General features: G+C 42.0%; 1 protein-coding gene across 1 annotated transcript; it reads right to left on the bottom strand.

The window, feature by feature from the left end:
- Positions 1–1,359: 1,359 nt before the first annotated feature.
- LOC120066704 (fatty acyl-CoA reductase 1-like) lies at positions 1,360–25,928 on the bottom strand. The gene is made up of 11 exons (XM_039018156.1): positions 25,740–25,928; positions 25,191–25,366; positions 18,408–18,587; positions 17,602–17,779; positions 17,450–17,494; positions 16,792–16,919; positions 16,600–16,658; positions 15,501–15,672; positions 6,343–6,472; positions 5,841–5,968; positions 1,360–1,522 (listed from the first exon to the last, which is right to left on the bottom strand). Exons 1-11 carry the CDS (start codon positions 25,926–25,928, stop codon positions 1,360–1,362), a joined length of 1,548 nt encoding a protein of 515 aa, XP_038874084.1.
- Positions 25,929–27,054: the final 1,126 nt, after the last annotated feature.

Below are 27,054 nucleotides of genomic sequence, written 5' to 3'. Positions count from 1 at the left end.
TAAACTTCTGACCCACTGGGAATGTGATGAAAGAAAAGCTGAAATAAATCATTCTCTCTACTATTATTCTGACATTTCACATTCTTAAAACAAAGGTGTGATCCTAACTGACCTAAGACAGGGAATTTTTATTTTTACTAGGATTAAATGAGTTTAAATGTATTTGGCTAAGGTGTATGTAAACTTCCAACTTTAACTGTAGGTATAAGTGACTATGACAATTGGAGATTCTGAATGAAAGTCATGCAGCATACAACCACAGGAAAGTGCACAGTAAGTCCAACATCTTAGACAATATGTACAAGACAACATGGAAAAGGGACAAGTACAAAAAGTAAAAAATGTTACAAGTGCACAACAACCCAGGCAAACATTGGATAAAGACACCTCTGGAAGTTATAGCATGAGACACATAAAGGTGTTTGGAAGAGAAGAGGCCTCTCCCATGCATGGAATATCCCAAACTCGACAACAGGCAAAACATGTGAGATGCATAAGCAGAACACAAAGCTCCCATTACAGAGAGTTAAACAAATGACCAACATGGGGAAAGACAGTTACTCATTATTTTAAAATGGACATAGACGCAAATTTCTGAAAGCTGTCCTCAGTGAAAGCAGTGTAAAGAACCCCTAGACTACCTACCCAAACTCTCCAAAATCAAGTCCTCTGAGCAGTTGCTTGATCTGAGCTACATGAGCTATGAGGTATTTGGGCCAGAATCATAAGCGGACAGTCCAGTCCGAAATGGTTTGAAAATGGTTAAAAAAAATGTTTTTTTAAATACATAGCTCTGCAAGGTCAGCTGATGCAGGATAATCATACCTGTTAGGCACTGTAAAAAGTCAATCTATTACCATCTACCTTGTGCTTGATCATGTCATTGGGTAATAGTCATTGCCACCATCAAGCATACAGTATATGGGTGCCTTCACCCCTATTCAAGCAGGAAAATGTAAACTGTTAATCAAAGCCACCGCCTGACCACCCTGGGGGCTGTCAGCAAAGCAATGCTCCATCTCCATGACAACCAAACTAGGCATCAATAACTCTGTTTGGCTGACTATCAATGTGCAAGGTGAGCATCATAGGACCTGGGGTCTGATTAGATTCATGATTAGTCAAATGCAGTTCTACCCCCCACATCAGGGATCACACTGCAAAGAGAAGGGCACATTTCACATACGGTAGATTAATGTCAGACACTTAAGTAACTCAAAATATTCTAGGATTTGCAGAGCCTTGTCGGATACATAGCTATCTGAAGGGGGGCTGGGCAGGAGGGAGAGAAGGCGGACTGGACTGGGGCTGCTGGGTTGAGGAGGGTGGATGGGGTCAAGGTGAGTACACCACGTGGACTCAGTATTTCATGGTGCTGGATGCTCGGAAATAGGACAGGAACTTAAAGCAGAGGCTGACCACAAAGTACCAGATGTTCCTGGCCATCTGGGACCGCGCGATGAACACTCGCCAGATGAACACGACCAGGACCGTGTTGAACGTGTAGCGGATGTTCCTCAACCTGAAACATACAAGAGGATAACAAACTGTTGTTTTATGACCAGAGCCTAGTTGCCATGGAGATCAGTTTGCGGTAAATTAAGAAATACATTGAAGTGTTCTTGGTAGCTTGCATGTAGATGCATTCACCTGCATTCTCAGGAGATTAGTAAATACATCAACTAGCTAGGAAAATGTATCTGCTGCAATACAATTTAGCAGGAATATGACATTTAAATGGATACTTCGGGATTTTGGCAATGAAGCCCTTTATCTACTTCCCCAGAGAGATGAACTCGTGGATACCAAAATCACAAAGTATCCCTTTAAATATAACTTTTCCTGATGACACATGTAATAGAGATTTAGCCTTTGAATATTGTGAGCAAAGATGAATGTTAAAGCAGAGGATACCAGGGAAACATTGGGATTTGCTGGTGATCCTGAAAAACTGAAAGAAATGTGTGCATCATAGAACAAAAAAATACAATTTCAAAGCCATGACAATTAATTATTCAAGATCAATTGGGCATTTTAAATAAGAGGATAGTTTTTATTGTAGCCAGTGGCACCTAGTGGCTGGTATGAGGTGAGTAATGTCAAATACCTAAACGGAACCTTCCTCAAGGCAGCTTTCGTTCTTCCCCGGAGCACAGGGAACGGTGCACATCCCTGTTCACCTGGTTGGCTGTGTTTGTCAAATTTTTGGGTAAGCAAACTTTTCTTTCTTTCTTTCGGAATGCTTTACCGCTTACTCACGTAAACAACAGCCAATGATTTTGTCCCCATGTTGGAGGTAATCTGATAGAAAATATCCACAGAGAAGTGTTATCAACTCAACCTTCAGTACGCTGGTCTGTATATCGGTTGATATTTCCGTTTTTTATTTTCAATATGATAAACACTTGCACAATAAGGCCGAGCCTAACCGAACCACAGACAGAACGGCAAACACTTTCAGCTGATTGCAAGTAAACTTGCTTCGGTTGACTACGTTTGGTTACATTTGGCTATTGTTTACATATTGTGCATCACGTGCAATGAGCCAAGAGATTGAAAATACAAGCAACAGAACCTACCGGAGCCGCAAAAAGTTGGGTAAACAACACTTTCCTGTGGATACCCCATCTCACCTCTTTCCGCCAAAAGGACTCACAGCATGTACAACCAGTAAAATCAGTGTAAATATTGTATTCCACATTCTGGCTTGTAGAGAGACTATTGCGTCTTTTATTGGGCGACTTCAGTCAGACTGAAAATCTGATGTTTAGGCAAAGTAGGTAGAATGTTTTTTGTTGTTGGTCTAGTACGCCCTTAGCGAATGAGCTGGTATTCAGGCAAGAGATTCGGGGTTGTCTTGGCAGGCGGACAAAGTCTTTGTATATTTGTCTTATTTTGTCACCACTTCCTCCAGAGCTGGCTGTCTTTTGGAGGGGCTATTTTGATTAGAGAAGAGCGACAAGTCTTATGAATTCACGTGTGCTTTTGCATGCTAATTATCACAAATGTGTTACCATCTTTCAAAGCGTGTTTCATCTTGAGTGAGCCATCTTACAAAGCATGTTTTAACCATAAGTGTGCCATCTTACAACGTGTGTGAATATACACTTAGTGGCCAATTTATTAGGTACACCCATCTAGTACCGGGTTGGACCCCCCCCCCCCTTTGCATCCAGAACAGCCTGAATTATTTGGGGAGTGGAAACGTTACTCAATTGGGTTGCAGGCCAAACACGTTATTTTTACCCTCCTCAGCCCGAGCGCTAGCCACTTTCTCTGAGAAATCCCAGTCGAAATCGGATGCAGTTTGATTGCCATCTTAAGTGGATGTCCAATTCACTAATGTTGCCCCCTTGGCCACTCAATTTTGGCACGAGGGAGCAAATGAAGAACTTTTATCACTTGTGGGGTTAATATGACCCACAATTCAACGCAAACTGTAGTCACGTGTCATACTCCAGTGGATGCGAAGTGTCAAATTGAATCAACATGGCTGCATTTTTTGGCATGTCAGACAAAATTATGACGTTATAGATGACATTGATTTTAGCGTTGGCAAATTGGCTTAGTCTCGTTGTGAGGAGTTTATAAAAATGTAGATAGCGTCATAAACATATTTTTGGGAATAAATAACCAAACTATAAAACTAGCTAGCCAGCTATGGGTAACTGTAACTGGCTTGCTACCTGCCAGGAGTGCTATTTTTTGTTTGTCGCACCATTCTCGGTAAACCCTAGACACTGTCGTGCGTGAAAAGCCCAGGAGGCTGTCAGTTTGAGATACCGGAACCGGCACGCCTGGCACAGATGATCATACCACGCTCAAAGTTGCTTAGGTCACTTGTTTTGCCCATCCTAACATTCAATCAAACAGTAACTGAATGCCTCGATGCCTGCTTTATATAGCAAGCCATGGCCAAGTGACTCATGTCTGTAAGAGCGAAAATAAATTATGAATGGGGTGGTGTACCTAATGAACTGGCCTCAGTGTACATGATCTAAAGTTTGCATGAGATTCTCCTAGAGGTGTTTTACATGCAAGGCTTGAGTCTTGGATACTTAGTATTATTTATTGCCCTGCTACTAACTCATTGTGCGTGTCCTCTAAGCCCTAGTCCTAGCCAGGGTGTGTATCAGGGGTTAGGATTTGTATGTATTGTTGGCACTAAATAAACTTCAGTTAGTGCTAAATACGGCTGCTAGAATCCTGACTAGAACCAAGAAATTTGATCATATTACTCCAGTGCTAGCTTCCCTACACGGGCTTCCTGTTAAGGCAAGGGCTGATTTCAAAGTTTTACTGTTAACCTATAAAGCGTTACATGGGCTTGCTCCTACCCATCTTTCCGAGTTGGTCCTGCCGTACATACCTACACGTACGCTACGGTCACAAGACGCAGGCCTCCTAATTGTCCCTAGAATTTCTAAGCAAACAGCTGGAGGCAGGGCTTTCTCCTATAGATCTCCATTTTTATGGAATAGTCTGCCTACCCATGTGAGAGACGCAGACTCGGTCTCAACCTTTAAGTCTTTACTGAAGACTTATCTCTTCAGTAGGTCATATGATTGAGTGTAGTCTGGCCCAGGAGTGTGAAGGTGAACGGAAAGGCTCTGGAGCAACGAACCGCCCTTGCTGTCTCTGCCTGGCCGGTTCCCCTCTCTCCACTGGGATTCTCTGCCTCTAAACCTATTACAGGGGTTGAGTCACTGGCTTACTGGTGCTCTTTCATGCCGTCCCTAGGAGGGGTGCGTCACTTGAGTGGGTTGAGTTACTGACGTGATCTTCCTGTCTGGGTTGGCGCCCCCCCTTGGTTTGTGCTGTGGTGGAGATCTGTGTGGGCTATACTCGGCCTTGTCTCAGGATGGTAAGTTGGTGGTTGAAGATATCCCTCTAGTGGTGTGGGGGCTGTGCTTTGGCAAAGTGGGTGGGGTTATATCCTTCCTGTTTGGCCCTGTCCGGGGGTATCATCGGATGGGGCCACAGTGTCTCCTGACCCCTCCTGTCTCAGCCTCCAGTATTTATGCTGCAGTAGTTTATGTGTCGGGGGGCTAGGGTCAGTTGGTTATATCTGGAGTACTTCTCCTGTCTTATCCGGTGTCCTGTGTGAATTTAAGTATGCTCTCTCTAATTCTCTCCTTCTCTCTTTCTTTCTCTCTCTCGGAGGACCTGAGCCCTAGGACCATGCGTCAGGACTACCGGGCATGATGACTCCTTGCTGTCCCCAGTCCACCTGGCCTTGCTGCTGTTCCAGTTTCAACTGTTCTGCCTGCGGCTATGGAACCCTGACCTGTCCACCGGACGTGCTACCTGTCCCAGACCTGCTGTTTTCAACTCTCTAGAGACCGCAGGAGCGGTAGAGATACTCTTAATGATCGGCTATGAAAAGCCAACTGACATTTACTCCTGATTATTATTTGACCATGCTGGTCATTTATGAACATTTGAACATCTTGGCCATGTTCTGTTATAATCTCCACCCGGCACAGCCAGAAGAGGACTGGCCACCCCTCATAGCCTGGATCCTCTCTAGGTTTCTTCCTAGGTTTTGGCCTTTCTAGGGAGTTTTTCCTAGCCGCCGTGCTTCTACACCTGCATTGCTTGCTGTTTGGGGTTTTAGGCTGGGTTTCTGTACAGCACTTCGAGATATTAGCTGATGTACGAAGGGCTATATAAAATAAACTTGATTTGATTTGGTTGTGTTAATAAACATTGGCACTGTTTAATTCTGTTGTACATCGTTCATTTGAAAGGACCTGTGTTTAGTTCCGAGGACCTCCCCTAGCGTATAAAAAAGGTGGCATAGTCAAGTTAACACGTGCAGATAGAGACATTTCTCTTACTTGTTGAGGTGTTTGCGTGCTGCTGGCAGGCCGGATTCAGCCTCGTTCAGGACATACTTCTTAGTCCCCATGCAGTAGTTCTCCATGTACTCTGCCCAGTTCAGCTGTCGCACGTCAAAGTTGAATGTCTGGACCAAAAAAAAACATCAAGAGTATTTCATATTGTAAGGATAGGCATTGAGCAACTATGTAGTAGAGGAAAAATGTCTACAAAAGTACAATATGAAACATTATCACTAGGTTTCTGGACCAACGTATATTCACTGTGCATTTCAGCCAGGCCCTGACTATCCAACACAATTACTCCATTCAAAACCAAGCTGAATAATTCAGTTGTGCTTCGGCTACAATCTCAAACAAACATACTCCATTCATCTGTCTGCCACTCTACCAGCGTGCGTGTCCTACAAGTGTGTGTATATGTGGGTCCTAGAAGTGTGTGTATATGTGGGTCCTACAAGTGTGTTAATGTGTGTGACTGATGGGTGGGCATAAAGCATACCCTCTTGTCATCAGCACCCATCTGGTTCATGAGCATGGTGACGTTGTCATTTTTCCACACCCACGAATGGCTCGTGAAGTACTCCAGCACCATCATGGCCCTGTGCAGCCTTGTAATGGTCTTCATCATCCTGCCGTGATGGTCGCCATGGTAACAGGGAAGAGGCAGCTATTAGGTAGGTATAGCTGGCACTGAGCCGTCTTTTCAAGAGTGGTTTTCATTTGTTTTATATATACACAAAGTACCAGTCCAAAGTTTGGACACACCTACAAATTCAGGGGGTTTTATTTATTTTTACTATTTTATACATTGTAGAATAATAGTGAAGACATAACACATATGGAATCATGTAGTAACCAAAAAAAGTGTTAAACAAATCCAAATCTATTTTAGATTCTTCAAAGTGGCCACCCTTTGCCTTGATGACAGCTTTGAACTCTTGGCATTCTCTCAACCAGCTTCATGAGGTAGTCACTTGAAATGCATTTCAATTAACAGGTGTGCCTTGTTGAAAGTTCATTTGTGGAATTTCTTTCCTTCTTAATGCGTTTGAGCCAATCACTTGTGTTGTGACAAGGTACGGGGGTATACAGAAGATAGCGCTATTTGATGGCAAGAACAGCTCAAATAAGCAAAGAGAAATGACAGTCCATCATTACTTTAAGACATGGTCAGTCAATCCAGAAAATGTCAATAACTTTGAAAATTTCTTCAAGTTCAGTCACAAAAGCCATCAAGAGCTATGATGAAACTGGCTCATGAGGACCCCCACAGGAAAGGAAGACCCAGAGTTACCTCTGCTGCAGAGGATAAGTTCATTAGAGTTACCAGCCTCAGAAATTGCAGCTCAAATAAATGTTTCACAGATTTCAAGTAACAGACATCACAACATCAACTGTTCAGAGGAGACCGCATGAATCAGGCCTTCATGGTCGAATTGCTGCAAAGAAACCACTACTAAAGGACACCAATAGGAAGAAGAGCCTTGCTTGGGCCAAGAAACACGAGCAATGGACATTAGACCGGTGGAAATCTGTCCTTTCGTCTGATGAGTCCAAATTTGACATTTTTGGTTCCGACCACTGTGTCTTTGTGAGACGCTGAGTAGGTGAACGGATGATCTCCGCATTTGTGGTTCCCACCGTGAAGCATGGAGGAGGAGGTGTGATGGTGTGGGGTGCTTTGCTGGTTATCTTCTTATGGCTAGGGGTTCCGCTCGACAACATTCCACTGAAAAGGCAGAGCGCGAAATTCAAAAATATTTTTTTGAAATATGTAACTTTCATACATTCACAAGTGCAATACACCAAATTAAAGCTTAACTTCTTGTTAATCTACCCATTGTGTCCGATTTCAAAAAGGCTTTACAGCGAAAGCACACCATATGATTATGTTAGGTCAGAGGCTAGTCACAAAAACACACAGCCATTTTCCAGCCAAAGAGAGGAGTCACAAAAAGCAGAAATAGAGATAAAATGAATCACTAACCTTTGATTATCTTCATCAGATGGCACTCATAGGACTTCATGTTACACAATACACGTATGTTTTGTTCGATAAAGTTCATGTTTATATCCAAAAATCTCAGTTTACATTGGCGCTTTATGGTCAGTAATGTGATTTGAAAACATCCGGCGAATTTTCAGAGGCACATCAATTTACAGAAATACTCATAATATACTTTGATAAAAGATACAAGTATTATGCACAGAATTATAGATATACTTCTCCTTAATGCAACCGCTGTGTCAGATTTCAAAAAAGCTTTACGGAAAAAGCAAACCATGCAATAATCTGAGTACGGCGCTCAGACACAAAAACAAGCCATGCAGATACCCGCCATGTTGTGGAGTCAGTAAAAGTCAGAAATAGCATTATAAATATTCACTTACCTTTGATGATCTTCATCAGAATGCACTCCCAGGATTCCCAGTTCCAAAATAAATGTTTGTTTTGTTCGATAAAGTCCATCATTTATGTCCAAATACCTCCTTTTGTTAGCGCGTTTGGTAAACAAAGCCAAACTCACGAGGCGCGGGAAAATCCAGGTGAAAGTAAAGACGAAAAGTTCAAAAAGTTATATTACAGTTCGTAGAAACATGTCAAACGATGTATAGAATCAATCTTTAGGATGTTTTTAACATAAATCTTCAATAATGTTCCAACCGGAGAATTCCTTTGTGTTTAGAATTGCAATGGAACGCCGGTCGCTCTCACGTGTGCACACGTGATCAGGTCATGCCACTCTGGCAGACCTCTGGTTGAATCAGCTCTCATTCGCCCCCACTTCACAGTAGAAGCCTCAAGCAAGGTTCTAAAGCCTGTTGACATCTAGTGGAAGCCTTAGGAAGTGCAACATGACCCCATAGACACTGTATATTCGATAGGCAATGAGTTGAAAAACTACAAACCTCGGATTTCCCACTTCCTGGTTGGATTTTTCTCAGGTTTTCGCCTGCCATATGAGTTCTGTTATACTCACAGACATCATTCAAACAGTTTTAGGAACTTCAGAGTGTTTTCTATCCAATACTACTAATAATATGCATATATTAGCTTCTGGGCCTGAGTAGCAGGAAGTTTACTCTGGGCACGCTTTTCATCCGAACGTGAAAATGCTGCCCCCTATCCCAAACAGGATTTATACTGTCAGTGATTTATTTAGAATTCAAGGCACATTTAACCAGCATGGCCACCCCAGCATTCTGCAGCGATACGCCATCCCATCTGGTTTGCGCTTAGTGGGACTATCATTTGTTTTTCAACAGAACAATGACCCAACACACACCTCCAGGCTGTGTAAGGGCTATTTGACCAAGAAGGAGAGTGATGGAGTGCTGCATCAGATGACCTGCCCTCCACAATCACCTGACCTCAACCCAATTGAGATTGTTTGGGATGAGTTGGTTCGCAGAGTAAAGGAAAAGCAGCCAAAAAGTGCACAGCATATGTGGGAACTCCTTCAAAACGGTTGGTTACGACATGATTCCATATGTGTTATTTCATAGTTTAGATGTCTTCACTATTATTCTACAATGTAGAACATTGTAAAAATAAAGAAAAATCCCTGAATGAGTAGGTGTCTCCAACACTTTGACTGAAACTGGACACAAAGTACCCCTTGACTTTTTCCACATTTTGTTGTGTTACAAATTGGGATTCAAATGGATTTAAATGGTCTTTTGCTAGACAGCCATTTTCAGGTCTTGCCCTAGATCTTTAAGCCGATTTAATTCAAAACTCTAACTAGGACACTCAGGAACATTCAATGTCGTCTTGGTAAGCAACGCCATTGTATATTTGGCCTTGTGTTTTACGTTATTGTCCTGCTGAAAGGAGAATGTGTCTCCCAGTGTCTGTTGGAAAGCAGGTTTTTCTCTAGGATTTTGCCTGTGCTTAGCTCTATTCAGTTTATTTTTATCCTAAAAAAAATCTCCCTAGTCCTTGACGATGACGAGGATACCCATAACATGATGCAGTCACCACCATGCTAGAAAATAGGAAGAGTGGCACTCAGTGATGTGTTGTGTTTGCCCCAAACATAATTCAGAACAAAAAGTTAATTTCTTTGCCATATGTTTTCATTATTACTTTAGTGCCTTATTGCAAACAGCATGCATGTTTTGGAATATTTTTTATTCTATACAGACGTCCTTCTTTTCACTCTGTCAATTAGGTTATTATTGTGGAGTAACTACAATGTTGTTGATCCATCCTCAGTTCTCCTATCACAGCCATTAAACTCGAACTGTTTTTAAAGTCGCCATGGGCCTCATGGTAAAATCTGTGTGCAGTTTCCTTTCTCTCCGGCAACTGAGTAAAGGATGCCTGTATCTTTGTAGTGACTGGGTGTGTTGATACACCATCAAAAGCACAATGAATAACTTCACCCTGCTCAAAGGGGTATTCAGTGTCTGCTTTTATTTTATTTGTTTTATTTTTACCCATCTACCAATAGGTGCCCTTCTTATCCAGGCATTGGTAAACCTCCCTGGCCTTTGTGGTTAAATATGTGTTTCAAACGCACTACTCGACTGAGGGACCTTACAGATAATTGTGTGTGTGGGGTACAGAGATGAGGTATCATAAAAAATGTCATGTTAACCACTATTATTGAGTCCATGCAACTTAAGCAAATTATTACTCCGGAGCTTATTTAGGCTTGCCATTACTCTCTTGACGCTAGGGGTCATATTTTTTTTAATAAAAAAAAAAATAACGTTCCCAAGGTAAACGGACTATTTCTCAGGTCCAGATCGTAGAATATGCATATAATTTACAGATTAGGATAGAAAACACTCCAAAGTTTCCAAAACGGTCAAAATATTGTCTGTGAGTATAACAAAACTAATTCTGCAGGCGAAAACCTGAGGAAATCTAACCCGGAAGCGATTTTTAAAAAATCATAATTTTTATCTGTGTTTCCTGGCCCGTCTTTCTTCCATTTAAAGGGGTATCAACCAGATTCCTTTTCCAATGGCTTCCTCAGGCTGTGACCCGGCTTTAGACATAGTTTCAGGCTTTTATTTTGAAAAATGAGCGAGATTTTTCAAAACTAGTCAGGTGTCCTCTGATTAGTTCCTGCGTGCGAGAGGGGTAGCTCCCCATTTTCTTTCTCCTATTGAATAGGTTACGGTCCGGTTGAAATATTATCGATTATGTTTGTTAAAAACAACCTGAGGATTGATTCTAAAAAACATTTGACATGTTTCTACGAACATTACGGATACTTTTTGGAATTTTCGTCAAACGGAACGAGGCTTTGGTTTTCTGAACATAACGCGCAACCCAAATGGCGTTTTTTTTGTTATAAAAGTAATATTTATCGAACAAAAATAACATTTGTTGTGTAACTGGGAGTCTCGTGAGTGCAAACATCCGAAGATTAACATAGGTAAGCGATTAATTTTATTGCTTTTCTGACTTTCGTGACCATGCTAATTTGGGGCTAGCTGTTGTAGCACTGATTCATACACTCACAAAAGCTTGGATTGCTTTCGCTGCAAAGCATATTTTCAAAATCTGACACGATAGGTGGATTAACAACAAGCTAAGCTGTGTTTTGGTATATTTCACTTGTGATTGCATGATTATAAATATTTTTAGTAATATTTTGCGCCCTGCAATTCAGCGGTTGTTTAGGAAAATGATCCCGCTAAAGGGATCCGTAGCGCAGAGAAGTTAAGGGGTTGAATACTTATTGACTCAAGACATTTCAGTTATTTGTAAAAAATGTAATGTAATACATTTTAAATTTAGGCTGTACCAACAAAATGTGGAAAAAGTAAAGGGATGTGAATACTTTCTGAAGGTATTGTATGAGATTGGAATAATACTGTGAAATGTAAAAAATTATGATAACGCCTATTTTGTGTAGGAGCAGTTTTGAAAAGACCGCCTGAAATGTCTGCCTGTTCTGGTGGGATGGAGTTTTGGCCTGCCTGATGAAATCACCAGGCAGTAAATGAGTTAATAGACCAATAAGAAAGAGTTCCAAACCTCTCTGCAATAACAGGTAGTTTTCTCCTCCCCACTCTGACCACCCCCAAGCAGTTCTAGCTAAATTATTGCTTGAGAAATTGCTTTTTGCTAAGGGAGTAAATGTTATTTTTAACTATTTATAAAATTGAACCCCTCAAATGAAAATGGATGGCCCTCCCTTCAGTAAAATATATTTGACCAAGAGTAGGGGTGGAAATATCTCCTTTATAGTAAAAGCATTGCATGAATCTATCATCATACTTGTATTTTATAAACATTTCATGCAATTCTATGTAATTCTACATATCAGAATATTTTTAATAGCACACAAATTACTGAAGTTACATGCTAAGAATGAACAGAAAGAGGCCTGTGTTCACCTTATCATATTTATACAATGCCAAATCAGTGTGTCTTGTTTGCAAAGAAACTGTCCCTGTTTGCAAATAATTAAAATCGAGACGTCATTAGTAATCTGAGCGTGGTACTTTCGAAAGTTAGGCCTACCTTGCCACCAGAGACAGGGTATGTCTACCGACGCAGAAAAATGGAAGCTTTAACTGCTGGCTACTCTTCTTCCGTGGCTTAACCCAACGAGAGAATGTCACAAGTGTTTCCCTAAAATCTGTCTGGTATTAAACATCTTCTATTGTATAGAAAGTGAATAGCTTAATCAATTGATAGTGACAGAATTAGACTACTTCCCAAGCAAAGTCAGCCTCTGAATGTCAAAGGAAACAATGATATCCCTGTATGCAGAGGGTCACATCTTTCCTAGGTATTTTAAAGCTTGTTTATAGCATAAAACATCGACCAAAGCACTGTTATAGATCACTTTAAATAATTGGATCGGTTTCATTTTCTTCAAAATCTTAAGCTAACAAGGGTGTGTGCTTTTTGCCATTTTCTTTAATAAAAGATAGGCCTATGGCATACTCTCATACCACCTCAATTCGAGTTAAAACCTTGGTTTTAACTTAACAGCCCTTCACTGACACTGAGGTAGGCTATTTAAAGAGTGCATGGTGGGTGGAGGAATTCACCGACAAATCTATGGATATAGCAGCTTATAGCCTAATTTCGTCTGTCGAACAGGTAGACCTACCCCTTATTTCTTAAATAGGAAGAAATAGGCTCTAACACAATGCCCTCGTTAGTAAAGTCTAATTAAAAGGAGACTGTTTAAATTAATTATGCTTAATCGAATTTGTCTACTTTCAGCACCATGAGCTGTCCATTTCAGATCGCTTCAAGTTTCAGCACCAAAATGTAAGTTACCTGAATCTGTCTTATTATGAGTTCAGTAACTCTTTATAAATACATTAATGGGCAATAAACATAGTTTTACATCAAATCAATTATAGTAGTAGCAAGCTATCAAATTTGACCTCCGGTCCCCCTTCTCATCTTCGCGCTCTCCTTCACAAACTGAGTAGAACATAGGCTAGGCCTAATCATAAATGATTTTCGGAAGTAACTTTTGACTCTCCTCCTGAACTGCCACCGTAGCCCTACACAGCACAGCCATTGGTTAAGCAGTACACAAAAAGGTTTTTGATCAGTAAGAGCAGAGCAGACTGGGGCTCAGGGTTGGAATATCCATTGCAGTGTGTAATGCAGCCTAGTTTTATTTACACCTTCCCAGCAACTATCTTAGAAATATAACTTTGCTCTGTGCTTCTCCGAGCATGCATTTCGTAACCAATAGGCTATGGATCAGTTGATTGAGGCAACACTAAATAGCCTATAGGCGCAAATGATATTGCGCACCCAGTGGAGAATCAGAGATGAGGGGCGGCATCGGGCACACATCGATATAGCCTCAAACTACCAATTCTAAAACACTGAGAAATTTTGACATTTCATAACTTACATGACCCTCCCCTGGACGAGATTATTATAAAAAACATACTAAATCCTCCCCTTGACTGAAATTGAAACTAACTCTAGCTAACTGTTAAACAGACAATGGCCGAAATGGAACAAGGGATAAATTACTTATTGATCTTTTTGTACAAGGAAAAGGTGACCTTGAGCCAATTTGTACAAATCGATAATAGAATAAAACTGAAGGGTATGTCATTGCTTCAGATTTTCAAACATCTGACCCCTGAACACTTTCACAGCTTTAAAGCTGTAATACGTATCTTTTTGGGCAATCTGACCAAATTCACATAGACATTTGGGTTATAGATCCGTCATTTTCATTGAAAGCAAGTCTAAGATGCCTTAGTTTTGTTCTATGTGCACTATTTCTATCATTCCTGTGTTTAGGTTTAATTTTTGAACCTTACTTTCGGTTTTGTACACCAGCTTCAAACAGCTGAAAATACAATATTTTGGTTTATGGAAAAGATACTTCACAGCGGTTTAGATGGTACAATGATTCTCCACACTATACTTGCTTGTTTTGTTACAAACTGAAATTAGGCAAACTATTGTTAGCAACCAGGTAATGGCGGAGCGATTTCTGCATAGTGCATCTTTAAATAAAGAACGGCATGAATCCAGCACAATCTATAATATATTACTGATAAGAGTCTAAGCATACTAGTATTATAGGCAAATTTCAACTAATGCCTACCAGTCTCAATTGGGATGAGTATTGTTGGCTTGACACATGTTAAACACAGAACAGTAAGAATGGAGGGCTTGTCCAATCCTGGAAGGTATCTGAGCATGTCTGACTGACAGAAGCTTAACTTGATTGCACTAATTACATTGTCGTCATTAAGAAAGCATCTACTAATTGAAGTGTAAAGTACCATGAACAAACTTGCTTCAGAGGATTCATGGCCATGCCAAATTGCATCAAAAGCCAACATGCTTCCACTGCAGGATTTGAGTCCCTGGCGGCGTAGTGTGTTACTGATGGTAGGCTTTGTTACTTGGTCCCAGCTCTCTGCAGGTCATTCACTAGGTCCCCCCGTGTGGTTCTGGGATTTTTGCTCACCGTTCTTGTGATCATTTTGACCCCATGGGGTGAGATCTTGCGTGGAGCCCCAGATCGAGGGAGATTATCAGTGGTCTTGTATGTCTTCCATTTCCTAATAATTGCTCCCACAGTTGATTTCTTCAAACCAAGCTGCTTACCTATTGCAGATTCAGTCTTCCCAGCCTGGTGCAGGTCTACAATTTTGTTTCTGGTGTCCTTTGACAGCTCTTTGGTCTTGGCCATAGTGGAGTTTGGAGTGTGACTGTTTGAGGTTGTGGACAGGTGTCTTTTATACTGATAACAAGTTCAAACAGGTGCCATTAATACAGGTAACGAGTGGAGGACAGAGGAGCCTCAAAGAAGAAGTTACAGGTATGTGAGAGCCAGAAATCTCGCTTGTTTGTAGGTGACCAAATACTTATTTTCCACCATAATTTGCAAATAAATTCATAAAAAATCCTACAATGTGATTTTCTGGATTTTTTCTCCTCATTTTGTCTGTCATAGTTGAAGTGTACCTATGATGAACATTACAGGCCTCTCTCATCTTTTTAAGTGGGAGAACTTGCACAATTGGTGGCTGACTAAATACTTTTTTGCCCCACTGTATATGGATGGCTTATGCACCCTTACCCCCCCAAGACATTGGACAGAAGCATGACATCGCTGGAACAGGTTCAGTACATTGGGCTACACTGAGCGAGAATGCAGAGGGAGTGTGACCGAGCGGGGTGTCATTTACCTGGGCTCTTTTCCTGTCATCCTGAGGCAGAGATCATAAAGGAAGGCTGGTGCCTTGTGGCTTACAGCGATCCAGTACTGATTGATAAGGTGATTGGTTGTGAGATTTACATTGGGCCGTCTGAAGGCCTGCTCGAGGGGGTTCCTCTTGAAAGTGGATATTACATGGTACTCTAAGAGACAAAAGGTAGGGGGTTCAACAGGGGTAATGTTGGCACAACCACTCATTTCTCCAAAGTGGAAAGAAAGAGTTAAGCAGCAAGCGGCAACAGATGTTTGGTTTAGACAAAATACCTTTGAAGTGCTTTTAACAATTATTATTTTTAACCGTACAAGTTATTGAATGAGACTAGGGGTATTACAAAACAACGGAGCAAATATAGACTTCAAAGTAAGCCTAATGAATGCAGAAATGCAATGTTAACAACAAAGTGATGTCACCAGAAATATTTTAAAAGCATAAAAAATCTATGGTAAATGAGTAACAAATATATTGACATTTACAACAAACCCAACAGGTTAACAGCTTAAAGGGAACTATACAACTGCCACTATGAAAATGTCATCCATCTTTAATGCACTAAACAAATATTGTACTAAGACTGGAACAGTTTTTCATTTTTATTCAAGAATACCAGTCATGTTATATAGTTTACCTATTGCCTTTAAGCCTGCCACAATGTTGATCTTTCTCAGATGGCTAGCATTCAGAGACTATGTACACAGGATCCCATGTGGCTCAGTTGGTAGAACATGGCGCTTGAAACGCCAGGGTTGTGGGTTCGATTCCTATGCGGGACCAGTATATGAAAATGTACGCACTCACTACTTACTGTAAGTTGCTCTGGATAAGAGTGTGTGCTAAATGACTAAACTGTACACTGGACACAAATCCAGGAGAGGTCATTTACAGGGAGGAGACTAACACTCCAATGAGGGTGTGGAGTAAACCAAAACCTTCTCACATTCACTACAGTGATAAGAGTGGGCCCTCAAAGAGTATGACTGATAATCATTATTTATCATTCTGCTTTGTTGGAGCATCCGAGAACAAATCCAGTCAGAGTGTATTTGGATAAGATATGAGGAGCGTTTCATACCAACTTCACCCCAGTGGAACGGGTTGATGCTGCCTGTCGTGCAATTGTACACCAATATGCTCTTAGGCCTGCGGGGATAAAGGGAAACAAAATAGAATGTCTGCCATAGAAACCTGAAATAATATTTGCATTTCACAATCACATTATTCATTCAGCTCTACAGATGACAGCTGCAGTGTGTGTGAGACTGACCTGGTGTGTCTCTGGGAGCCTGAGTACCAGGCAGCAGCCAGTGTGGTATTGATGACCACGTCCACAGGCACCAGGTCAGCCACTGCGTTGTTGGATGCTCTCATGGTGCGCAGGATCCCCTTTCCTGCCTATACAGGGCAGAGAAGTGCTAGGTTCATTACCAGGTGATGGGAATGTGCTAGGTTCATTACCAGGTGATGGGAATGTGCTAGGTTCATTACCAGGTGATGGGAATGTGGTTTCTCAGGTTATAAATCAGCAGCCACACCTTTGAAATGGTCATGATCGCATTATTGCGATCTGAGCGTTTTACATATTGCACCCCAGTATCTCTACTTACACATTCATCTTCTGCACATCTACCATTCCAGTGTTTAATTGCTATATTGTAATTACTTCACCACCATGGCCTATTTATTGCCTTACCTCCCTTATCCTACCTCATTTGCACACACTGTATATAGACTTTTTCTACTGTATTATTGACTGTATGTTTGTTTATTCCATGTGTAACTCTGTGTTGTTGTGTGTCGAACTGCTTATCTTAATCTTGGCCAGGTCGCAGTTGTAAATGAGAACTTGTTCTCAACTAGCCTACCTGGTTAAATAAAGGTGGGAAAAAAAAAAAAATTTGAGAACATATTTTTAAGGTACTTACTGCAATGAATATTCCACTAGGTCCATTGAAATTATCAATCCAGCCCTAAGAGTGAAAAACCATGTTATGAACAGTATACAGAATTGACCATGGTCAGCTACAGTATAGCTACCGCTTAGAAGACAGCCGGCTCAGTACATGGGAAGACTCACTGGGAATGGCTCTTTCCAACTGGCCCCTACTATAGAAGGCCTGATTATAGCCACGTTGAGGTTCCCACACTCCTGCTGGACCAGGTACTCAGCCATGGCCTTGGTGTAGGTGTACGTGTTGGGCCTTTTTCCAATCAGCCCTGGGGTCATCGCTGAGACCAGCTTCTCATCCATCCATCTAACCAACATGAAAACACATTGAAGACAGAGCCACAATAAAAAGGTCCATTATCTGCCATATTGCTCAAATACAAAATATATATTCCCAAGACCACAAACCAAATAAGTCTCCGAAATTCCCTTTCCCCACACACATACATGTATGTCTCTGAAGAAATTAGCAAATGCCTACTGTAATACTTAGGGATGGAAACATTCCTACATGAACAGAACAGTGACTTTCACACAACTGGTGACCATGTTGTGCATGTGTGTCCTGTTGCACCACCTGCAAGAGCAGTCAGAGGCCCCACCTAACATTTAGAGTAAAGCAAACGTCATTTTAACAGTTCCAATTGCCCTACCACAAATGAGTGAGTGCCACTCAATCAGTAACCAAACTCCATGAAGTTTAAATCAGAGGCCGTCCCTGTTTTGGCACAGTTTCAGTCCATGCAGTGAGATATTGATAGACCCTCAAGTGATAGCTACCAAGCTTATTCATTAGCCACTACTAACTAATCCACAGGATGCAAAGCATCTACTTATCTATGATTTCCATTTCATCTCAGTCAAACATGCCAAGCTGTAAATTACTATAATCTCTTGGCTTCCGTTTCTAACAATCGGCAAAGAACTTTACTCACTCTAGGCTGTCGATGAGCTTCTTGTAGTCAACCGGAGGTGGGTAAACCACTTCCTCAATGAGTGTCCGGTCACAGTTGGCGTAGGCTGTGGACACGTGGAGGAACACCTCCAAGTGCTTCATTTTGTGGGCAAGAGCCACCATCTTCTGGGTGGCTAGAACATTCAGTAGCATAGCATCTCTGAAAGAAGGAGAACAAAGAAAATGTCACAAAACATCATTACAGAAATGCTACTAATATATACACACAGTCAAAAGTGTGTCAACTTTTGACTGTTTCTTTAATTTGACTATGTTTCTTTAATTTGACTATTTTCTACATTCTACATTGTAGAATAATAGTGAAGACATTAAAAAACTATAATATAACTATGACATTTTTATTTTTGTATTTTATTTAACCTTTATTTAACTAGGCAAGTCAGTTAAGAACAAATTTTTATTTACAATGACAGCCTAACAGTGGGTTAACTGCCTTGTTCAGCTCTGGGATTCGATCCAGCAACCTTTCGGTTACTGGCCCAATGCTCTAACCACTAGGCTGCCTGCCACCCCAATCGTGTAGTAACCAAAAAAGTGTGAAACAAATCAAAATATATTTTATATTTGAGATTCTTCAAAGTAGCCACCCTTTGCCTTGACAGCTTTGCAAACTCTTGGCATTCTCTCAACCAGCTTCACCTGGAATGCTTTTCCAACAGTCTTGATAGTTCCCACATATGCTGATCCCTTGTTGGCTGCTTTTCCTTCACTCTGCGGTCCAACTCATCCCAAACCATCTCAATTGGGTTGAGGTCGGGTGATTGCGGAGGCCAGGTCATCTGATGCAGCACTCATCACTCTCCTTCTTGGTCATATAGCCCTTACACAGCCTGGAGGTGTGTGTTGGGTCATTGTCCTGTTGAAATACAAATGACAGTCCCACTAAGTGCAAACCAGATGGGATGGCGTATAGCTGCAGAATGCTGTGGTAGCCTTGCTGGTTAAGTGTGCCTTGAATTCTAAATAAATCACTGACAGTGTCACCAGCAAAGCACCCCCACACCTCCTCCTCCATGCTTCACGGTGGGAACCCCACATGGGGAGATCATCTGTTCACCTAATCTGCGTCTCACAAAGACACAGCGGTTGGAACCAAAAATCTCAAATTTGGACTCATCAGACGAAAGGACAGATTTCCACCGGTCTAATGTCCATTGCTCGTGTTTCTTGGCCCAAGCAAGTCTCTTCTTGTTATTGGTGTCCTTTAGTAGAGGTTTCTTTGCAACCATGAAGGCCTGATTCACTCAGTCTCCTCTGAACAGTTGATGTTGAGATGTGTCTGTTACTTGAACTCTGTGAAGCATTTATTTGGGCTGCAATCTGAGGTGCAGTTAACTCCAATTAACTTATCCTCTGCAGCAGAGGTAACTCTGGGTCTTCCTTTCCTGTGGCGTTCCTCATGAGCCAGTTTTATCATAGCGGTTGATGGTTTTTGCGACTGCACTTGAATAAACTTTAAAAGTTCTTGACATTTTCCATATTGACTGACCTTCATATCTTAAAGTAATGATGGACAGTCATTTCTCTTTGCTTATTTGAGCTGTACTTGCCATAATATATAGTGTGCATTCAGAAAGTATTCAGATCCCTTGACTTATTCCACATTTTGCTATGTTACAGCCTTATTCCAAAAGTGATTAAATAGTTTCCCTTCATCAATCTACACACAATACCCCATAATGACAAAGTAAAAACAGTTTTGTAGAAATGTTAGCAAATAAACTGAAATATGACATTTACATAAGTATTCAGAGCCTTTACTCAGTACTTTGTTGAAGTACCTTTGGCAGCGATTACAGCCTTGAGTCTTCTTGAGTATGATGCTACAAGCTTGGCATACCTGTATTTGGGGAGATTCTCCCATTCTTCTCTGCAGATCCTCTCAAGCTCTGTCAGGTTGGATGGGGAGTGTTGCTGCACAGCTTTTTCAGGTCTCTCCAGAGATGTTAGATTGGGTTCAAGTCCCCGCACACTGACTCTGTACCGGTGCCCCCGTATATAGCCTCATTATTGTTATTCTTATTGTGTTACTTGTTATTATTACTTTTTATTTGAGTCTACTTGGTAAATATATTCTTAACTCTTCTTGAACTGCACTGTTGGTTAAGGGCTTGTAAGTAAGTATTTCACGGTAAAGTCTACACTTGTTGTATTCGGTGCATGTGACAAATAAAGTTTGATTTGAAGTTCGGGCTCTGGCTGGGCCACTCAAAGACATTCAGAGACTTGTCCCGAAGCCATTCCTGTGTTGTCTTGGCTGTGTGCTTAGTGTCGTTGTCCTGTTGGAAGGTGAACCTTCACCCCAGTCTGAGGTCCTGAGTGCTCCGGAGCAGGTTTGTCCCTCGATCCTGACAAGTCTCCCTGTCCCTTTCGCTGGAGAAACATCCCCACAGCATGATGCTGCCACCACCATGCTGCACCGTAGGGATGGTGCCAGGTTTCCTCCAGATGTGACACTTGGCATTCAGGCCAAAGAGTTCAATGTTCGGTTCATCATACCAGAGAATCTTGTTTTCCCTGGTCTGAGTCTTTTGGTGCCTTTTGGCAAACTCCAAACGGGCTGTCATGTGCCTTTTACTGAGGAGTGGATTCCGTCTGGCCACTCTACAGAGATGGTTGTCCTTCTGGAAGCTTTTCCCATCTCCACAGAGGAACTCAGGAGCTCTGTCAGAGTGACCATCGGGTTCTTGGTCACCTCCCTGACCAATGCCCTTCTCCCACAATTGCTCAGTTTGGCCGGGCGGCCAGCTCTAGGAAGGGTTTTGGTGGTTCCAAACGTCTTCCATTTAAGAATGATGGAGGCCACTGTGTTCTTGGGGACCTTCAATGCTGCAGAAATGTTTTTGTACCCTTCCCCAGATCTGTGCTTCGAGACAATCCTGTCTCGGAGCACTGCGGACAATTCCTTTGACCTTATGGCTTGGTTGTTGCACTGACATGAACTGTCAACTGTGGGACAGGTGTGACAGGTGTGTGCCTTTCCAAATCATGCCCAATCAATTGAATTTACCACAGGTGGGCTCCAATCAAGTTATAGAAACATCTCAAGGATGACCAATGGAAACAGGATGCACCTGAGCTCAAATTCCAGTCTCATAACAAAAGGACGGAATACTTATGTAAATTAGGTATTTTTAAAATAAATGTGCAATTATGGGGTATTGTGTGTAGATTGATGAGGAATACAATTAACTTAATTTTAGTTAATCAAGTCTAAAGTAACAAAATGTGGAAAAAGTCAAGGGGTCCATACTTTCTGAATGCACTGTGTATATGTGTGTGTGTGTGTATACAGTTGAAGTCGGAAGTTTACATACACCTTAGCCAAATACATTTAAACTCAGTTTTTCACAATTCCTGACATTTAATCAAAGTAAAAATTCCCTGTCTTAGGTCAGTTAGGATCACCACTTTATTTTAAGAGGACGGCCTCTGAAATGTCAGAATAGTAGTAGAGAGAATGATTTATTTCAGCTTTTATTTGTTTCATCACATCCCCAGTGGGTCAGAAGTTTACATACACTCAATTAGTATTTGGTAGCATTGCCTTTAAATTGTTTAACATGGGTCAAACGTTTCGGGTAGCCTTCCACAAGCTTCCCACAATAAGTTGGGTGAATTCTGGCCCATTTCTCCTGACAGAGCTGGTGTAACTGAGTCAGGTTTGTAGGCCTCCTTGCTCGCACACGCTTTTTCAGTTCTGCCCACAAATTTTCTATAGGATTGAGGTCAGGGCTTTGTGATGGCCACTCCAATACCTTGACTTTGTTGTCAATACCTTGACTTTCCTTAAGCCATTTTGCCACAACTTTAGAAATATGCTTGGGGTCATTGTCCATTTGGAAGACCGATTTGCAACCAAGCTTTAACCTCCTGACTGATGTCTTGAGATGTTGCTTCAATATATCCACATAATTGTCCTCGCGCATGATGCCATCTATTTTGTGAAGTGCACCAGTCCCTCCTGCAGCAAAGCACCCCCACAACATCATGAGGCCATCCCCGTGCTTCACGGTTGGGATGGTGTTCTTTGGCTTGCAAGCCTCCCCCTTTTTCTTTCAAACATGACGATGGTCATTAGGGCCAAACAGTTCTATTTTTGTTTCATCAGACCAGAGGACATTTCTCCAAAAAGTACGATCTTTGTCCCCATGTGCAGTTCGAAACTGTAGTCTGACTTTTTTATGGTGGTTTTGGAGCAGTGGCTTCTTCCTTGCTGAGTGGCCTTTCAGGTTATGTCGATATAGGACTCGTTTTACCGTGGATATTGATACTTTTGTACCCGTTTCCTCCAGCATCTTCACAAGGTCCTTTGCTGTTGTTCTGGGATTGATTTGCACCTTTCACACCAAAGTACGTTCATCTCTAGGAGACAGAACGCGTCTCCTTCCTGAGCGGTATGACGGCTGCGTGGTCCCATGGTGTTTATACTTGCGTACTATTGTTTGTACAGATGAACGTGGTACCTTCAGGCGTTTGGAAACTGCTCCCAAGGATGAACCAGACTTGTGGAGGTCTACATTTTTTTCTGAGGTCATGGCTGATTTCTTTTGATTTTCCCATGATGTCTAGCAAAGAGGCACTGAGTTTGAAGGTAGGCCTTGAAATACATCCACAGGTAAACCTCCAATTGACTCAAATGATGTCAATTAGCCTATCAGAAGCTTCTAAAGCCATGACATAATTTTCTGGAATTTTCCAAGCTGTTTAAAGGCACAGACAACTTAGTGTATGTAAACTTCTGACCCACTGGAATTGTGATACAGTGAATTATAAGTTAAATAATCTGTCTGTAAACAATTGTTGGAAAAATGTATTGTGTCATGCACAAAGTAGATGTCCTAACCGACTTGCCAAAACTGTAGTTTGTTAACAAGAAATTTGTGGAGTGGTTGAAAAACAAGTTCATGTCTCCAACCTAAGTGTATGTAAACTTCCGACTTCAACTGTATATATACACTGCTCAAAAAAATAAAGGGAACACTAAAATAACACATCCTAGATCTGAATGAATGAAATATTCTTATTAAATACTTTTTTCTTTACACAGTTGAATGTGCTGACTACAAAATCACACAAAAATGATCAATGGAAATCAAATTTATCAACCCATGGAGGTCTGGATTTGGAGTCACACTCAAAATTAAAGTGGAAAACCACGCTACAGGCTGATCCAACTTTGATGTAATGTCCTTAAAACAAGTCAAAATGAGGCTCAGTAGTGTGTGTGGCCTCCACGTGCCTGTATGACCTCCCTACAACGCCTGGGCATGCTCCTGATGAGGTGGCGGATGGTCTCCTGAGGGATCTCCTCCCAGACCTAGACTAAAGCATCCGCCAACTCCTGGACAGTCTGTGGTGCAACGTGGCATTGGTGGATGGAGCGAGACATGTTGTCCCAGATGTGCTCAATTGGATTCAGGTCTGGGGAACGGGCGGGCCAGTCCATAGCATCAATGCCTTCCTCTTGCAGGAACTGCTGACACACTCCAGCCACATGAGGTCTAGCATTGTCTTGCATTAGAAAGAACCCAGGGCCAACCGCACCAGCATATGGTCTCACAAGGGGTCTGAGGATCTCATCTCGGTACCTAATGGCAGTCAGGCTACCTTTGGCGAGCACATGGAGGGCTGTGCGGCCCCCCAAAGAAATGCCACCCCACACCATGACTGACCCACCGCCAAACCGGTCATGCTGGAGGATGTTGCAGGCAGCAGAACGTTCTCCATGGCGTCTCCAGACTCTGTCACGTCTGTCACATGTGCTCAGTGTGAACCTGCTTTCATCTGTGAAGAGCACAGGGCGCCAGTGGCGAATTTGCCAATCTTGGTGTTCTCTGGCAAATGCCAAACGTCCTGCACGGTGTTGGGCTGTAAGCACAACCTCCACCTGTGGACGTCGGGCCCTCATACCACCCTCATGGAGTCTGTTTCTGACCGTTTGAGCAGACACATGCACATTTGTGGCCTGCTGGAGGTCATTTTGCAGGGCTCTGGCAGTGCTCCTCCTAATCCTCCTTGCACAAAGGCGGAGGTAGCGGTCCTGCTGCTGGGTTGTTGCCCTCCTACGGCCTCCTCCACGTCTCCTGATGTACTGGCCTGTCTCCTGGTAGCGCCTCCATGCTCTGGACACTACGCTGACAGACACAGCAAACCTTCTTGCCACAGCTTGCATTGATGTGCCATCCTGGATGAGCTGCACTACCTGAGCCACTTGTGTGGGTTGTAGACTCCGTCTCATGCTACCACTAGAGTGAAAGCACCGCCAGCATTCAAAAGTGACCAAAACATCAGCCAGGAAGCATAGGAACTGAGAAGTGGTCTGTGGTCACCACCTGCAGAACCACTCCTTTATTGGGGGTGTCTTGCTAATTGCCTATAATTTCCACCTTTTGTCTATTCCATTTGCACAACAGCATGTGAAATTTATTGTCAATCAGTGTTGCTTCCTCAGTGGACAGTTTGATTTCACAGAAGTGTGATTGACTTGGAGTTACATTGTGTTGTTTAAGTGTTCCCTTTATTTTTTTGAGCAGTGTATATATATATATATATATATATATATATATATATATATATATATATATAAAAAAATGTATTTTAAAAAATAAAAAAAATAAACCTAAGCAATAGATAGGTACGTCCGGAGGGTTAGTAAAACTGTGAGAGTAATTTCTGGGAGCAGAAGTGAAACAACGTTCTGGGGAGCAGTATCAGTATCAGGAGAGAAACAATGGCTCACTTTAGAGGCTCATTGAATCGGATGGTTGCAGCACAGTGGAAGACTATGTTGATGCAGTCAGCAAGCGTTTCCTGGTCCACTTTGCTCAGGTCCAGTTCTGGCAGGGTGAGGTCACTGTTCACAGCCACTATCTTCTCAGCAAAGTCTGGCTGCTCATCTCGTAACCTGTCAAAAAGCTTAAAAACAAATACAGTTGTACTAGAGTTGTAATACTCCTTCATGCCACTTTCACAGCCAATAAGCTAAAATGAGCCTACAAGGTTTTTTAATGAAATCATTGTGTAGGTGGAGGGAAGCGTTTTGGTTCGAAAGCACTCCAAGAAAGCAATTCCATTAGTAAGACTTAGGCTGGCCTACATCGTGGTCTGCCATGGCCCAATTGTAAAGACCGTATGGAGTGTGGGCTGTGGAACTACGAAGTCTCCGTAACAAGCAGTCAAGAACTTACGACGCATCACCCCACACAGCCTACAGAGTTTTGGCTACCCCCCTTGAACATTCTTCTTTGGCTCCCCCATTAGACCTTTCCCCTTCTCCAGCTCTTCTCACCTTGCAGTTGATCATGTCTGCGATGCGGGCCAGGGGAGCGTGGCCCGCTTTGTGCCGGACAAGGACGTACACAGCCTTGACTCCAGGGCAGGACCGCATCAGCTTCTCCAGCAGGACTTTTCCCATAAAGCCTGTGGCTCCTGTGATCAGCACATTCTTCCCCTCATAGTACTCAGGAATGGTCACCATTTTGTCCGTGTGCTCCAACCTTCCTCAATGACGCCACCTGTGGAAGGATTACATCATCGTTAGCCTAGTCACTGAAGATCCTTACTCGCGTGATGGAATTTCAGCAATTACTAGGGCTGTGACCATATCAGTAATTCAATATTTTTCCATGGCGAAAATGAAAACACGACGCAGACCTAACTCTTCAGTCCTTTAAAAACCTGTTGTAAGTAAGATAGTAGTCTATAGCTTGGAAAATATAAATAAATAAATAATGTGACTCTGGATGACAACATAATGATGTTCGTTTCCTAAAGAAGTTAAATCCGCTTTGTTTCCTTGCCACAATACTAACGAGTATCGCAATACTCGTATCATCACTAGCAGTTACACGGTCAAAACCACCCCAGTTTGTAAAGGCAAAAACTCCCCTTACCATCTACAACAGTTCACTTCCTAAGCCCATAGCTATCACTTAAAGAAGCTAACACATCTTAGGAATTCAGCCACTCCAATGTTGTAAGCTACTTTTATCCTGTCTAATCCACACACTGCCATTAAGATGGCTGCCGAGCTCAAAAGCTTTACTTAAACCTTGCTGAGACGGGTTTCTCATTGGCACAATCTACTACAAGAGGTCTAGAGAGCAGAGTTGAGCACTCTGCAAAGATCCAGTAAAGACAATTGAAACAGCCTAGAGTAGTAGAAAGAAGACTGCTCTACACAACATCACATTTAAATCACTAATACCCAGTTTACCTTGTTACAACACAAGAGTTTAAACAAGCCTGTGTTATTTTTTTAACAAGTCTAGTCTTATCTCTAGTCGTCGGGTGGATGATACACTGCTGTTGATACAGAACACTACTCAGACAGATAGTGCCTACAGAAAGTAATCACACCCCTTGACTTTTTCCGCATTTTGTTGTTACAGCCTACACACAATACCCCCTAATGTCAAAGTAGAATTATGTTTTAAGAAATGTTTACAAATAAATGTAAAATTAAAAGCTGAAATGTCTTGAGTCAATAAGTATTCAACCCCTTTGATATGGAAAACACAAATAAGTTCAGGAGTAAACATTTGCTTAACAAGTCACATAAGTTGCATGGACTCACTGTGTGCAATAATAGTGTTAAACATGAC

This window comes from Salvelinus namaycush, chromosome 21 (genome assembly GCF_016432855.1).
Source record: "Salvelinus namaycush isolate Seneca chromosome 21, SaNama_1.0, whole genome shotgun sequence".
Taxonomy (NCBI): Eukaryota; Metazoa; Chordata; class Actinopteri; order Salmoniformes; family Salmonidae; genus Salvelinus; species Salvelinus namaycush.
This window is presented reverse-complemented; position numbering and strand designations above follow the sequence as displayed.

Coding starts and splice junctions, on each gene's coding strand:
- LOC120066704 (XM_039018156.1), bottom strand. CDS start 25,928: ATGGTGACCATTCCTGAGTACTATGAGGGGAAGAATGTGCTGATCACA. Junction 16,659..16,791: donor GGCTCCCAGAGACACACCAG/GTCAGTCTCACA, acceptor CAGGCCTAAGAG/CATATTGGTGTACAATTGCA. Junction 15,673..16,599: donor GTTCCACTGGGGTGAAGTTG/GTATGAAACGCT, acceptor TTTGTCTCTTAG/AGTACCATGTAATATCCACT.